This window comes from Tamandua tetradactyla, chromosome 11, assembly GCF_023851605.1.
Source record: "Tamandua tetradactyla isolate mTamTet1 chromosome 11, mTamTet1.pri, whole genome shotgun sequence".
NCBI classification, from domain to species: domain Eukaryota; kingdom Metazoa; phylum Chordata; class Mammalia; order Pilosa; family Myrmecophagidae; genus Tamandua; species Tamandua tetradactyla.
In genome coordinates this window covers 14,507,704-14,525,016 of record NC_135337.1, presented here as the reverse complement: position 1 = coordinate 14,525,016, position 17,313 = coordinate 14,507,704, and the positions used below count along the sequence as shown (strand labels likewise).

General features: G+C 38.1%; 1 protein-coding gene across 1 annotated transcript in view; it reads left to right on the top strand.

Moving 5' to 3' along the window:
• EEIG2 (EEIG family member 2) overlaps positions 1-12,270 on the top strand; it is a 92,688-nt gene extending 80,418 nt beyond the window's left edge. Inside the window, exons 7-11 of the mRNA XM_077120062.1 lie at positions 8-103; positions 238-427; positions 543-670; positions 1,477-1,546; positions 8,184-12,270. Coding sequence (XP_076976177.1) covers positions 8-103; positions 238-427; positions 543-670; positions 1,477-1,546; positions 8,184-8,226 — 527 coding nt within the window. The 3' untranslated portion in view covers positions 8,227-12,270. The remainder of the gene's footprint in view (positions 1-7; positions 104-237; positions 428-542; positions 671-1,476; positions 1,547-8,183) is intronic.
• The last annotated feature ends 5,043 nt before the right edge of the window (positions 12,271-17,313 follow it).

Here is a 17,313-nt window from a genome sequence, read left to right as displayed (position 1 = left end):
ATTGCAGATCTTTCAGCAAAAAGTGCCTCTGTTCCAGATGAACTTGGTGCCTGTGGACATTCCAGAACATCAAGCTATGCCAGCCAGCAGTCAAAAGTATCAGGTAGAGGGTGACAGTGAAGTCGAATTGCTTAGATATTCTGTAATGACTTGCAGCTGATTTGATGTGGGAGAAGAATTTAGCTTACGGTCAATTTTTTGTATGAATATTATAACCAAAGTGATTTTCTCTGACAGGCTATAGCACATGTCATTCCCGGTCATCCAGTTTCTCTGAGCTCTGCCACAGGAGAAACACCTCAGTGGGTAGCACATCAACAGGAATTGAAAGTATTCTAGAGCCATGTGATGAAATTGAGCAAAGAATAGTTGACCCAAATCTTGATTCAGCTAATAAAGACGATACAGTATCAGAAAACCTCAACAGGTATCCTTTTGGGGTTCAGTTTTAAAACACACACACACTTTGTTTCAGTACATAATAAAACAGAGGAATTTTAATTTTAATTAAATTAAAAAATTTTAATTCTTTATTTTCAAAGACACCCAGTGAAACAAGATTCTGTGGAATCTCAACTGAAGCGAGTTGATGCCACCAGAGTGGATGCAGATGATATTGTGGAAAAAATATTACAAAGTCAAGACTTCAGCCTAGATTCCAGTGCAGAAGGTGTGTAGGTAACGTTAAAGATAAATTTGTGCAGTCCAGGTTTGTGTAATCCATGTGGTCAGCAGTTAAGAGTCAGTGCATCATGATACTAACTGTTGCACATTTGTGAAATAAAGTTCATGCCCTAGCAATCACAAGATAACTTTGTGGCTCGTTCTTCCTAAGAATGCATATTGAATTTGGTAAGGAATGAACTTTAGTTAAAAGAAATTAATTTTAAAGGAAGCTTTATTTATTCTATTTTTAAATTATGCATCAGTGTTTCCACGTTCCTTTGTACCTTATGATAGATGTCAGTACCTCCTTCTATCAGAATTGGATGTAAGTGCTTCCACTCACTATTGTAACTTGGAGAATTGGGTGGTGCTCTTAAAATGATAGTGAAAAACAGAAGCCTTCATTCCCTTCTCAGCATTCTCACTGAAACTGGAACTTTATATGCCACCAATTTAAAAAGTTAATTACCCATGCTGATATGAACAGAGAGCACTTAACAATAGGCTTGGTTTCATTATGTAACTGGTTATAGAGAGAAAGAAATAGCATTGCTTGTGGAAATTTGTAGGAAGAGCTGTCTTTATTATTCAGGCAAAAGAAAAAGAGCTTTAGGAAGGTTGATGAGAAATAACTATTAAGATATCTTTTAAATTGCCTGTTTTAAAATGTGTAATTCTTATTTTTTAAAATTTTAAATTTCTTTAATAAGCAAAATTGAAATATAAAATGTGAATCGTTAAGACATAAATATTTTTTGGCTGTAGTCTCATAATTGTACAAATAACATACATTTTAAATGTATATTGCAGAAGAAGGACTGAGGTTATTTGTCGGTCCTGGAGGAAGTACAACCTTTGGCAGTCATCATCTCCCAAATAGGTATGTCATCCAAATAATATCTTATTAAAACAAAGAATAGACTAACCCCTCCCCAGCTCCAGTGGTGGGGTAGGGCAACCAGGGCTGTGCCACGTATACTGCACCAGCTTTCATGGAAACAGCCTAGGGCTTGGCAGTAATAACTTTTCTGAAGTATGTGAACATGTAGAACTTTGGCCCCTAAAAACCGTACAGTGGAATCAGTGTGCAAGAAGCCCTTCCGCATTTGAAAGTGGTTATTAAAAGAAAATAAAAAGGCGCAAGGAAGAATTGTGGGAGGCACTTCACTGAAGACATGGACCAATGTGTGTACAATGGAATCTCCTTCCTAACACAGAGTTAAACCTTAATATCCTTTCTCCCCACCAGTGAATTTTCTAAAAACACTTTGCAATCCCTCATGTCCTCTTTTACCAGGCCTAGTCAAATTGAAAGCTTACTGCCTCCTAAGGAGTGATGCAGATAAAAACCCTGCATTCTATTGAAAAAAAAATGTTCATAAGTAAAGTATGAAGGTTTCAAATTTCTTATTAGATGGAAACTAGAAAACTTAAATATTAACAGTTACATAAGATGTTTTTCTTATGGTTTTCCTTATTCTAGGGGTGTTTGGAATTACATTTTATGGGTTAATTTAACTTCTTTAGATGTATTTTTAGAATAAATTAGTAAAGGACAAGTAGAGCATTGGGCAAGATACAACATAAAAGGGATCTTTAGGAAAGAGTTCTCAGTCGGGTGCCTTGAAATAGTAAAGAAAAATTTTATTTTCAGTCAGTGGTTTTATCATTTATGAGCCTCAGCAACATAAGCAGATATTAACCTTCCTTATATTCTTTTTCTCCACCTTACTAGAGGCTAACAAACATACAAAGAGAAAACCTAAAGACCAAATCATTTGTCTAGTTATTCAGATTCAGATGAAGAACTTAATTCCTGGTACTGTAGCAGATAGTAGTAAACACTGATATCGAGGGTACCTTAAGAATCCCAGCCACTCTCCCTGCCTCCAAAAGCCTGACCCTGCCCTTCTCTGCGTTGCTGATACTCAGATTTCTTTGTAATATTTATGTCAAATTCCAGCATAACTCCAGAATAAATCAGAGTTGCAGGGGAGGAAGTGCCTTGGACTAAGAATATTATTTAATTCTCTCAAAACCTAAAATAATTTTTAATTCATTTTTCCTACCAATAACTCTCTGGGTCCAGAACATTACAGGGTCCAAGGGATACAAAAACAGAGTCCAACAAGAAAGACCTCCATCACCAGTTTGATGTGATGGGTAAGAGAGGGACATACAAAAATGCTGTGAGGGAGAAGTTAATTTGAGGCAGGGTTTATAGAGGATGTAATACAATCTAGACTTTTCATTAACTGTCATTGACTTATCCATGCATTAAACTCAACTATTTATTAGGTCAACTTAGGGTAAAGATGCAAAGAGAAAAGGCCCAGGTTTTACCCACTGCTTTTGTTTGTGAGTAAAGTTTTACTGGAACACAACCATGCCTATTTGTATGTATGTTGTCTGTGGATTCTTTGACACTACAATGGCAGAGTTGAGTAGTTACAACAGAAACCATATATCCCATAAAGCCTAAAATATTTACTATCTGGCCCTTTCTAGCAAGTGAGATAGACAAGTCAACTAAAAGTTGTAATAATGCAATAATAATAATCCAAAGAAGTAGAAGGAACTCTGAGAGAAGAGAGATGGCCCTCATTCAGGCAGAGAAGACCTAGAAGAATTGACACTTGAAGAGAGTCTCTGGGGAATAAAAAAATAAGTGGGAGGTTATCAAGCAAATTTGGGAAGGTAAATAATCCTGATAGTAGAAACAAATAGAATGAACTTGTAGACATAATAATTATAATATATGATAAATAATATAATAATTATATCTAACATTTATTAAGCATTTGTTATGGCCAGACATGTGTTTGTTTTATTTAATTCTTATGTTATCTCTTTCAGTAATTATGACCCATTATTAGTTGCCTTTTTTCTTCACATGGGCAGGCACCGGGAATCAAACCCAGGTCTCCAGCATGGCAGAAGAGAACTCTGCCACTGAGCCACCATGGCCCTCCCCATTATTAGTTTTTTAAAAGGGAAACAAATATATAGACAGGTTGAATAATTTCCTTAAGGCCTTAAACTAGTAAGTGGTAAAACTAAGATACAAACTCATATCTCCCAAAGCCCATTAGATTTTACCACTTACTGACTTTAATGAATAATATAATCTATTTAAAGAATTTAAAGAATAGCCAATAAACAGGTTCTTCTCAAGAGAGGGACATGTGGAAGGCAGTTACAGGACATGAGTTGGCAAGGACCTTAGAGCCAAGTAGAAGAGAACATTAGACACCATGATGGAGAGTGTATGCTTTATCCTGTGTATGATGGAGAGCCACTGGTCATTCTTAGGGAGGTGACCTATCCGATTGGCATTTTGGTGAAGTAATTAGCCAGTTTTGAAGGTAGATTGCAATAAGAAGAGACAAGCATCAGGGAACCAGGTAAAAAAAAAAAGTAGTATTTTGAGGACTGTGTATATAAGATAAAGAGAACATGGGTTTTGCTTTGTTTTTTTTTGTTTTGTTTTTTGAGTTGAGCCTTGGGTACTGGGTTCATCAGTCTTCGGACCTGGGTAAATCATTTAACCTTAATGGAACCTTAGTTACTGCTGTAACTTGTTTTAAAGAGTAAATGAGAGAATATGCTCAGTGATTCCTAGCTGTTACCAATGTAGGTACTGGTGAACAACAAAACAAGGAAAAATGGATTTCAATAGAAAATGCTCAAGACCATGGTCTGTGACTTCAGACTGCTTGAGGTCAAATCCTAGTTCTTTCACTATTGACTTTACTCAGGTTACTTAATGTCTGTAAATTTCAGTTTCTTCACCTGTAAAAAGGGGGTGTTTATTATGTTACCTATCCCATGGGATTTTTTGTAAGAATTAAATTAGATAATTTATGTAAAGTACTTAACCTCACATGGCACACAGAAGGCCTTCAGTATACTCTGCTGTTACTGTTGTTGTTGTTTTGTTTTGTTTTGTTTTTTTTCAGAGGAAAGAAATGTAATTTCTAGTTGAGACTTAATATAGAACTTAGGATATAAAGGCATTGAATAGTGTAAAAAAGAAACTGTGGCTTCCACTCCTTCCCAAGTAAATGTTACAGTGATCACTGAATACATGAAAGCCTAAAGTAGTAATTGGGGGTTGAAGTAGATGATTCATATTATGTGCCACAGAAAGGCTGAACAATCAGAGACAGTGTGTCAGGGTGAAAAGAAAATGGACCATGAAGTCAGGCAGACACAGATTTCATTCTGACATAGCCATAATGACTCAGCTTAGCCATGATCTTGGCAAATTACTTTGTATCTCTCACTTTCTACCAGAAAAATAGCTTCATAACAGAAGTTAAAATCACAGACTCTGAAGTTAGGCTAGGTGGGTTCAGTACCAAGCTCCCCTACATATTAACTGTGTGCCTTCAGTCACTTATTGCACTTCTCCCTGCCTCAGTTTTTCTTACCTGTAAAATAGTGATGATAACCCTACCTCATAAGGGTTATAAGGTTTAAATTAAATTAGGTAAGACATTAAATGCTTAAAACAGCATCTGATTTGCAGAAAGCACTCAATTATATGCACTAATTAAAGGCCCTTCTTGCAGCGTTATTGTGGAGATGAATCTATTTGAAGGTCCCTTATTTACACAGGCCTCAGTGACCACTGGGTATTTATCAGAGAAGCTCTGTGTTAGCATTAGATCTATTCTGTGAGATAAACTGTGGTGGCACAGGATGAAACAAGAATAATTTATCTAGGGCAGAGAAGAGGTAAAGATCATAGTTCAGAAAGGAAACCTAAAAGAATGAAGAGAACAGCAAAAAAGAGATTGAGACTTGGAGAGGAATATCTGCAGTAATCTATCTTAATTCTAGAAGAAACAGCCTGGCCAGCTCAGGGTTACTTACAGGATTGTGCATGTACCTCTTTGCTGGCCTTTGGGGCCATTTAATTTTTTCTAAGAAGTTTGCTTTAATTCTTATTTTTGTTCCCCTCTAATTGATTGTTCTTTCGTCTCTGGCTATTTTTAAGACTTTCTCTTTACCATTGGTTTTCAGCAGTTGATTATGATATGCCTTGGTGCATATTTCTTTGTGCTTATCCTGCTTGGGGTTCATTGGGCTTCTTACATATGTGGGTTTACAATTTTCTAGCCATTATTTCTTCACCTAATTTTTCTGCCCCATGCCTAACCCCTCTTTCTATTATTCTACCCCATAAATTCTAGCCCCCAGCATTCCCAGTTCCAGTCTCTGACTTCTCCACTCAGAGGAACAGCCTGGCTGTGTTTTATCCCTTTCTAGGCATTGCAGTCTGGAAACTGCCTCCAGCCAGCAAGATGGAACATCTGTAGGACTTTTTTCCTCAACTTCCCTTCTCTCAGAGATCATAGTCCTACAGTGCCTGTTGTCCAATGTGTGGGAAAGCTACTATTTCATTAGTTCTATCCAGTTTTCTAGTTATTTCAGGCAGGAGGGCAAGTCTGGTCCCTGTTGCCCATTATGGCAAGAAGCAGAACCATTTTATGGCATCCAAAAGCCAGTGTACAGTGATACTCACCAAAGTTTCTTCAGAGTCTGATTATCTATAACTCTCTTTCACTGATATTTTATTGAGGGTGTTCCTTTTTCTTCTGTGGAATAAATCTGTAAGAACAGAAGTCTCTGAGCAATCAGCTGAGAGGCCCAGTTCAGTTCATGGTATACTAGTATCCACTAACTTCCTTCTTTTAGAGTTTTCCTCTTAAAATGCCACTAAAGGGAGAGAGACTAGTCATGGTGGTTGCTTCTGGTCTTAAGGATCTCTGGCACACTCAGAGTGAAATGTCAGGTGGTAGCATAGCCGTTTGTATCTTGTCAAACAAGGAGATAGGTACTTTGTGATGTCTGAGCCATGATACATACCCTCCATTCATCACAGCTGCTTCAACTCTCCTCCTGATCACTCAGAAGCTTCAAGAAAAGGTAGAATGGTTCTCATCTAAAAATATAGAGCCAGGAACCATCAAGAAGACACTGTGTGCTCATATGCAAATACACAGATTCACACACAGACGAAACACATAGACCCACTGGACTAGGTGATCTTCTTCGTGGCCAGAGTCTGGTGTCGGGCAGATGTGGGCAGGAGTCTTGGTCCCACCACTTCCTCATCATAGGACCTGGAACAAATCATGATATCTCTCTGAGCCTTAATTTCGTTTCCTCGTCTGTAAAATGGGCCCCATAAGATGTTCTCTCATGAAATGAAACAAAACAAAAAGGGAGACCATGAGCAAATAAACTCTTGGAGAGGGGTGGGGAGACACTGTGTATTTTACAGGCTTTGACAAAACCTTTACCCTGCCAGACCAAGAAACAATAGAGGTAATAGGGCCCAAGAGGTATTAAATGCTTCAACAAAGACAAAAAGTCTTTTGTTGATGAGGGCATTATATAACTCTTAAGTAGCCATTACATAACTCTTAAATAGAAATCAGATAGCTGCTTAACTATTTAATAGCTGTTTAAGGTGAATACCTTATTCACAAAGCTTACAAATTTTAGGTCTTTTAGTATTCTCAATGCTTTCATTAATAGAAATCAGTTGATACCTGGCATATTAGGGTAAAGGCTAAGCTGCCATAAAAAAAGTGACTCAGAAATAAAGTGTGCAGGCTGGTGGGACAGCTTTGCCCCAGAGGTAATTCACTGAACAAGGTAGCCTCCATTTTGTGCTTCACCATCCGTTTTACTGGTATTGTCATCGTTGGATTGCTGCCACATATGTGTTACAACCCACAGGAAACAGTAGAAGTTCGGGGCAAGCAATTTCCCTTTAATCAAGTGAGGCAGAAGTTGGACACCTGTATTCTGTTCATATTCCATGGGAGGTTATCCACAAAGGGGGTTAGGGAATGTGGTGAAGGGAATGAGCAGCCCTGTACCCAGTTAAACTATGTAGAAGGGTGAATAGATTTGGGGGGACAACCAGCAGTCTGTCCTGCCAAAGCAGTGGAAAACATAAATCCCTCTTCAATATCATTGCCCCTTTAAATCTGTATTATGTAGATATAATTTGCAACATTCTCACATCTTCTCACAGAATTCTCACATCTTCTTGGAAGGTACATTAAGACGCAATACTGCTCTTATAGCTAAAGACCAATCATTCATTTCCTCAGTGCTTTACCAAAGTCAATATATCCTCTTGGATGGGACTGATTTTACAATTTATATGTAAACATGCTTGAAGAAAATATTTCTTGCAGCAGTGTGTTGATAGGAATTGAGAAGGATTGCTACATTATTGTGGAAATAAGGGTAAGAAGATCAGGGTCTACACTAAGATTTGGGAATTCAATATATTAATTATGCATTAATATGTTAAGTGTAGACATTTAATATTTCCAATAGTTTCCATCTGTGATAACTTTAAACCTCGTAAAAATCAAATATAATAGAAAAACACCTAATATACTAGCTCTCTAGGGGCAAGGTTACTTAGAACAATTTCAAACACTACAGCTCAAAATTTTGAAGCTTCCCCCTCCCCTGCTGTTTTTTAGGGTGGGGTCTGGAGCTTATGAACAAGTCGTGATCAAACGCTAAAAGTCAAGCCGGTGAACAGAAGCTTCTCTGTGATTTTGAGATGTGAGCAATTGAGCTATCAAGGCACTTTATTGAAGCACTTACGAGAAAATGAACCTATTATGGAATCGAATCATGTTCATCTATCAAGAGGAAAGCCAATGGTGGTTTCTTCTCTGAAAGCGTTCAACACCCGGTCATGGCCACCCACCAAAAGGGAACATTTGAATGTAGCATCAAGGTAGTGTACCCAATATGTGCTGTGGTGGCTGCACATGATAATGAAAAGCCTGAGTTTTCTTTCAGAACACCCAGTGGAGAAAACCGCGCTATACATCTAACTGTAGTTTAGTATTAAAGTGTAAAATTTGTGATAGAGATGCTCAATGGATTTGGGCTGTAATTATGTTTTTAGAAAAACTTTATGTCTGAGAGTCAATAAGTAAATATAATTTAAACCTTTGAATTCTATCAAATTGTTATAATTCCTATTAAGAAATCTTCCTTTACTACCTACAATATTGTACTAAATTTATTAACTTTTTTTGGTGCATAATTGATAAAAAGTATGGATGTTCCTGCTTTGGGAAAATGTATACTACAATTTAAACGTGTAAAATGCTTAGCAATAATTCCAAATGTATTGCTCATTAATCAAATAGCAAGTGTATTTGTCTGAAATACGTGGATGGTTGTAATGCCATTATTATGCAATATGTGTTGTTACTTGTAGTTTATATTAAATAAGCTGCAGAACCTCCACTAGCACTATTTAAGAGATTCAAATAAGTTCAATATTCAATATATTAGCCTACCATAAGACACCCTAATATGAGTTGTTTTAACTCAAAATTTAAAATAGGAAGAAAATCGTCATCTGATCAGAAATAGAGCAGCCTTTTCTGTGTAGATTCAGACTCACTGAAAATTGTTCTGAGGTGATAGTGGATGGAAGGCAGGAAGACAGCTGTTTGACAGTACTGACACAGACTGGTGGTTTTCTATTTTAGCCCCCTGTGATCAAACGTTATGTTTTCTTCTTTACTATATCAGAAGTTAGTTGTTTTGAGACAAGAACATAATATAAAATACATTAAATATAGCTTTTAAAATAAGAATATCTAGTCTAGATCCAGTTTAACAACGCGGCTGACAGTGGAGCTGTCCTGGTCTTACGTAACAGTTACTATGCAGAGACTTTCTTGGAATCAGCCAGTCACTGAAGAAAAATATAGATTCTACCTAACCAATAATTCCTGTCCTTACTTTCAGAACCAGGTCCAAGAAATGTAATGTATTAGAATAGAATGACTTTGGTCTAGATATTTTCATGTTGGCAAGATAAGGGGAAAACTATATTGTTTTTAAGAAAATATTATTTTAATACTCAAATTTAGAGGTTCCGAAAACTTTGAATAGTTTATGTCATGTTTTTTTGTGTGTGTGTTTTTGTTTGTTTTCTGTTCAGGGTTTAGGTATTCCACATTAATCCAATACTATTTTTACAAACAGATTCTGAGATTTTAGAATATTTTGAATGTTGCGAGATAGGGTTTCTGGGCCATTAGTTATATAATTTCCTCTTTTTGATATTTGTTTTGAAGGAAAAAATCACTGACATGAATGTTTTAGTCTTAACAAGGAAAATGTTATCTTAAATGGTGTAGACGCGCTGTCCAGGAATAAGCAAAAAGTAAACTGACCCATTCACTATGTATTAGGGGTAAAAATCAGTGACAGTTTTTAATAGAGATATGAAGATACTGTTTAAAGAGGTATTTATTACGACATTTTAAAAAACATATTTTTCTATTTTCCAAACATTATTTCTAGGGTATTTTTTTTATTGGCGCTTCTATAAATAATTTTGCAGTTTTGAAAATGATAATAAAATCTAGTTCATAAGCAACATTCAGTAAGGACATTCATCATACATGTAAAAGGTGCTGTAATTAGGGCGGGGCCCCTGCCTTACTCATCCTTGGCTGCCCTTAGCCCAATACCTTTGTAAAAGATGACTGTCCGTATTTTTTAAAAACAAAATAAGGAGAGACTTTGAAAATTGTGAAAATCATTCTGTTTATAAGTCATTTTAGCAGTCACCAGATACGTCTTGGTTTATGTAATAGTAAATATAAAAAAATATTTTAATAAATAGAAACATAATCAGTAAGAAAACAATGGCTAGGTACTTCATAGTCAGTGAAAGTCTGTAGATTTCGTTTTATTCTGTTTTATGTTTCATCAGCATATTTGAATCAAATTTCATTACAGTCCTGTGAAAATATTTGTGTTAAAGGTTACCTACATAACTTATTTTCTAGTTTTTCTGAGAGCATGTACTGTTACTATCTTAACCATATGGTTATTGAAAAAAAAGTCTGCTTATTAAAATCCAACTTTACTTTTGATTTCACTTTGAGGTTAGAAAATCAGCTTTGAAAAATTAGATCTTAAATTGATTTTTAAATACTAAAGTAAAATTTCAGATCACCCAGTTTTGAAGAATTTGCAGATATATGCTACTTCCTAATTTTATCCTAGAAAAAAAAATGGTTAATAGAATCTTAAAGCTATATATTTGGGATCAGATAAGGAAGAGTCTTAAATACCATTTTTGGAATAATGTGGAAGCTGGGCAGGAGAGCCACTTGGTGTAACTTGAGCTAATGAGTGAGACCAGAGAGGATGTGAAGGGTAGCAAAGGGCAGAGGAGAGTCTCTCATGTTTGTAGGTTGTATTGGGATATCAATCTACACTGACAATTGGTGCCCTTTTATGGTGTTTTGAAGGCTTCTTTATCCAATAACTAATGTGGATCATTACTTATGATTTGAAAATGTCTTGACCAAGAACCCTGAAGCCCACCATCTCATTCCAGCAAAATACCACCAGAGTAATGATAGCCAAACTAAGTTCTTTTGTATGTTCTTTGTTTGCATGAAAACTGAGCCACAGAGGTCTACCACTTAGCCCATTTGTTGCTCAAAGAAATAAAAAACCTCCAACTAGTCCCCAGTCAAAATGGGTTTAATTTCAGACAGAGGTGAATATTAAAACATCCAGACATTCCTGGTGCCTGCCTATGTAAAAAAAAAAAACAAACATCCAAAAGTAATTTTAGACTTTGAGAGTTTCATGCTGAGACCACTTTGCAAAGCCACACTGACAGTTTTATTAAATACTTCATTGAAGTGCCCTGAAGTATCAGGCTTCCAATATATGTAACAATGCTCTGATTTTCTTTACAAGTCTTTAACTTGGGCAATTCAGAAACTTATATTTGGTCAGTTCTCTTAGATGGTACACCAAGTGAATATAATCAAGTACTGTAATTGAAATTGTGTTTTGCTGCTACTCATATGTTGGCTTAGGTACTATACATAACTCTAATAGCTGAGATGCTAAAGAATATGAAGTCTAAAATATGAATAAAGTATGAAATATGCCTATATTAAGCTTGCTTTAATACTGCTCTGGAGGTAAAGGACCCACTTATGTAACTTCATCATAAGATGATATATATCTACCCAGTATCTTTTAAATGGTCATGTGGGTGGTCTCTGTAGCTACTTCCTATATGACAAAGCAAAATTTTTAGGTTCCCTGGACAATATATTCTGCATTTACAGATGTTTATGTTTATCTTATGTATATAACAAAATTCTCTTGCTGATGTTCATTGACCAAATCCCACCTAAAGGAAGACATTTAGGCTATATTCAGTTTGTTGTTGTTTAGAAACATATCTTATATGGGGGATCATCTTCCCCTCATGCACTTATTTGATCCTCTGGTTGTTGATACAGTATGTGGATAGTCATGCAAATGTTCATGAAAAAAACTTATTGAAGTGATTCCATTAGTATTATGTTCTAATACTTGGAGAATGACCTTCATTTTTACATATTATATTTCATTGTTTCAGCTATACAATGATAAATCCAGGAAACGTTTCTTTTTTTTTTTTTTTTTACCAAAACTAATTTTTTATTATCAAGTGTTTGTAATAATGTAAAGGTAAAACCTTTATCTGTTCAATAAAAATCATATCTTAAAGTTTAAGATGTTTACATTTTAAAATACCAGCTAAGATTCTTTGTCAGAAAAGGTGAGAAGACAGAAGTGAAAGGATCAGTATGCTCCTTTTCCCTGAGAGTTCCTTCGATTTATTACCAGGTAGTGTAACACAGATTTGACTGTCTTCAGTGACAGGTGTGTCTTTGAGCCTTGATGCAATGCTGTGCAGTGGCGTGAGTATGGACTTTGGAATGAGACAGACCTGAGTATGAATTCAGACTCCCTTCTGAACCTGTTTTCTGATCCAGTGTACAGAGAACACCACCCACTCTTTTGGGTTGTGACAAAGAATATGTGAGCAAACATCAAGATTATGCCATTTAGTAGGCACTCTGTAAATGTTTTATCAAGCCAAAATTTGCCTTTGTGTAGCATCTACCTACATATTAATTCTGATATCAGGCACATAGAAAATAGATGGTCAACAAAAGTGTCACTATTAGAATTTAGGATTGTCACTTAACAAATGGCATTTGATGTCATCACACCTTTGTAAAGGCCGTTAGTCCCTTTGACTAGAAGAATGTCCTCACAGAGAGGAAAAATAACCCAACATATTCCTTCTGCTGAAACTCAAATTATAATGGCAATTTAAGGTTGATAAAGAACTCTGATTTAGTGTGAGTTTAAACAGATTCTCTGCAGATTGCCATGGCCTCCTTGGACACTGCAGATTATAAAATTTATGTGACTACGGAAAAAGGAGTCTGCTTGCTAGAAGGGAACGGGGCACTGGTACTGTAGGGGAAACCCTCCACCCTCCTCGCCAGTACATAGGATCACCAGGATAACTTTGTGCTGTATCAGAGCAGAACCTGGGAGAGCTCTCTAACCTGCCCTTAGACCCTCTTGCCCAAATCGCAGATGTGGAGTTCCCAGGTGCACTGATTTGAAGCTGTTATGTATCCTACAAAAGGTTATGTTCTTTAAATCCATCCCTGTGGGGACAGACTTACTGTGGGTGGGACCTTATGTTTAGGTTGTTTCAGTTGAGGTGTGACCCAGTCCTTTCAAGGTGGATCTTGAGCCTTCACTGGAATCCTTTATCCTCTCAATAAAAGACAGAAAAGAGGGGCGGGCCATGGTGGCTCAGCAGGCAAGGACGCTTGCCTGCCATGCCAGAGGACCCGGGTTCGATTCCCGGTCCCTGCCCATGTTAAAAAAAAAAAAAAAAAAAAAAAAAAGACAGAAAAGCCAAGAGAGTTTGGAAAGAGAGAAACCCCCAGAGAAGCAGGAAGAACCTAGAGGAGCTGAAAGAGAAAACCATGAAACCATGAGCTGAAAGCCAGGAGTCCCAGGAGCAAGGGACCAGCAGCTGTCAGCCATGTGCCTTCCCATATGACAGAGGAACCCTGGATGCCAGCAGAGAAGGCATTTTTATCTTGATGCCTTAATTTGGACATTTTCATAGCCTTAGCTTTGTAAATTTGTGAACTAATTGTATTGGTTTGCTAAATCTGCCAGAATGCAATATACCAGAAATAGAATCATTTTTTTAAAGGGAACTTATTAAGTTGCAAGTTTACAGTTCTGAGGCCTTAGAAATGTCCAAACTAAGCCATCCAGCGAAAGATACCTTGACTCAAGAAAGGCCAATGGGTCTAGAATACCTCTGTCAGCTGGGAAGACACGTGGATGGCATCTGTTGGTCCTTTGGCTCTGGTTTCAAACTGCTTTTCCTTCTGCATCTCCAAACACCTGGGTCTCATGTTGACTCTGTCAACTCTAAACACTCTCCAAAATGTTTCCTTTTTTAAAGGACTCCAGTAAACTAATTAAGACCCACCTTGAATGGGCGGAATCATATCTCCATCTAATCAAAAGGTCACACTCACAATTGGGTGTGTCACTTCTCCGTGCCAATAATCCAATCAAGGTTTCCACTCCACAGTGTTAAATCAGGATTAAAGATCATGGATTTTCTAGGGTACACAACAGTTTCAAACCAGCACATTCCACGCTCTGGACCCCAAAATGACCTGTTCTTTCCATATACAAAATACATTCATTCCATCGCAATATCACAAAAACTTAAACAATTTCAGTAACAATACAAATACAAGTCAGCAACAGTACAAAATCTCATCAAAGTCAGGTACAGGCATGGTCTGTTCTAAGGCAAAAAAGTTCTCCTCTGTGACTTCACTGGAATTCTCTTTTTCTCTTCCAGAAAATACAAAGGTAAACAATAACCTGCTTTGACAGGAAGCTTGTTATATGGGAAAAAATATATTTGTAAAGGTTTTCGAAAAATACGGACAGCTGTAGAAATGTTAGATGATAAAGTTTCATCTAAGCAAAAATAAAATTCTCCTCTGGCCTATGAAACTCAGAACAAGTTATCTACTGCCAATATAAAAAGGAGGGGACAACTTCCGGAGAAGATGGCGGCTTAGTAAGACGCGCGGGTCTTAGTTCCTCCTCCAGAAAAGCAACTAAAGAAACAGAAACAATACGAAACAGCTCCCGGAGTCACGACAGAGACCAAAAAGACAGCGTACCCCATTCTGGAACAGCTGAACGGGCAGGGAGAATCTGCTGCGGTGAGATACCCGAGGGGCGCGTTTTCCCGGCCGGGGCAGCTGGCGACTGGGGTCCCCTCCACGCACGTGGCTCCCCGGTCTGACTGGGAACGTTGGATAGCGGGGCCCTCCCGTCACGCTTGGCGTTTCGGGCCAGCTGGGCAATTAGGACCGGCACTCTCCCAAACCGCGCGGCCAGCGACCCCCGCCTCCACGCGCGGTTTCCCAGGCCAACTGCCATGCAGACAGACGAGCGCCACGAGCGCCACCTACTGGGCAGGAAAAGAAAAACAGAGCCCAGAGATTTCACAGAAAAAGCTTTCAACCAGCTGGGTCCCACACCCAGGGAAATCTGATCAAATGCCCAGACACCAGCAGAAAATAATGGGTGATGCTTGGAAAATTGAAGATATGGCCCAGTCAAAGGAACAAACCAATAGTTCAAATGAGATACAGGAGCTGAGACAACTAATGCTGAATATACGAACAGAAATGGAAAAAATCTTCAAAAACCAAATCAATAAATTGAGGGAGGACATGAAGAAGACATGGGCTGAACAAAAAGAAGAAATAGAAAATCTGAGAAAACAAATCACAGAACTTATGGGAGTGAAGGACAAAGAAGAAAAAATAAAAAGGAGGGACAGATTTTGAAGACTTAGAGTCATTATAGAATAACATTTTGTTCTCTGGTTTTCAGAGAGTGATAATGCCCACCCCCTCTAAGGGCTTACACAGAAGTCCGAGTCTTTCCAAACAGTGGGGTGAGGGTTGCAAAATTGGGGCATATTGAGGGGACAGCCCTTTTCTCAACTTCACTCTCTCCAAGCTTCAGGGCAATATCTGGGATCTCTGCCCTCTCCAAGGCATACACCTCAAGAACAATGCAGCAATCACGAGGCTCCCCTCAATCTCCAGTTTATGTGCTCCATCCTCTCGAGGCCTGGGGCACTGAAACTTCCTGAACAATGAAGCAGAAGGCCCACCCTCTGCTTCCAAGGCCAACTTACCTTCTCTATGTACATGGGTGGGTCCACTCTCCTGTCCCAAGATGTCCTGGCTCTAGACCTTAGCTTCCATGATTTTGCCTCTGAAGTAATTTTTCCTTCAGTTTGCCCCTTTCCTGTCCCTTTTAGTCAGACTGGCAGACAACATTCGTTGTTTGTTTTCTATGCAATGTACAGGGATCATAACCATCAGACAACAGGACTTTTCATAGATCACTTTCTGATAACTCTATCTCCAATCCTTACTTGTACTGTAATGGCTGACTGCTTCCATATTAGGTTAAGTCCTCATGTGGGGCTATCTTCTCTGGGGTCTCCTTTTCTGGAAGCCCAGAATTTTCCAGACCATCAATTTCTGCTTTCTTTGTACCCGAATGTTCAGTTCTCAACTTATGTCTTTTCTCTCACATTTTACCATCAGCTGCAAGGAACAACCAGGCTGTATTTTCCACATTTAGTTTTAAATTCCCTCAGTTAGTATGCAGGATTGTTGCCTTTAAATTCTAACTTCATCCGACGGCAGTACACAATTCTGCCAAATTCTCTGCACTTTAAAACACAGGTCATCTTCCTTCCAGTTTGCAATAACACATGATTATTTCTAAGGCCTCATCAGAAGTACCTTTGGAGTCCACACTTCTACCAACAGTCTCTTCAAAGAATTCTAGGCCTTCTCTATCAAACTCCTCACAACTGTTGCAGAATCTTCCCCCTATCCATTTAAAAAGCTGTTCCAACATGTTTAGTATTTGCAAACTGCAGCAGCACCCCTCTTCTCCAATACAAAAAAATTTGTTTTGGTTTGCTAAAGCTGCCAGAATGCAGTATACCAGAAATGGAACAGCTTTTATAAAGGGAATTTATTAAGTTGCAGGTTTACACCTCTAAGTCTATAAAAATGTCCAAACTCCTTAATTTGGACACCTTAACTCAAGAAAGAGAGACATCTTAACTCAAGAAAGGCCGATCTGGGAAGGCAACAGGGCTGGCGTCCATTGGTGCTTGTTCCTGGTTCTGTTGCTTCCAGCTTCTGATGCCAGTGGTTTCCTCTCTAAGCATCTGTGGGCCTTCACTTGGCTCCTCTGAAACACAACTCTGGGTTTTGGCTTGCTTAGCATCTCATGGGAAGGCACATAGTGAGGTCTGCTGGGCTCTGCATCTCCAAACGTCTCTGTTTAGGTGTCTGCTCTGTCAGCACTCCAAGCATCTCCAATTCTCTGCGTCTCTGTTGGCTCTGAGCTTTCTCCAAAATGTTTCCTCTTTAAAGGACTCCAGTTAACTATTCAAGACCCACCTTGAATAGGTGGAGTCACATCTCCACACACAATTGGGTGTGTCATATCTCCACGGAAACAATCCAATCAAGGTTTCCACTCCACAATATTAGATCAGGATTAAAGAACATAGCTTTTCTGGGGCACACAACAGTTTCAAACCAGCGCACTAATAAATCCTATTGTAAAAGCTAACCCATATATTGCATTCCAGCACTTAAGCAA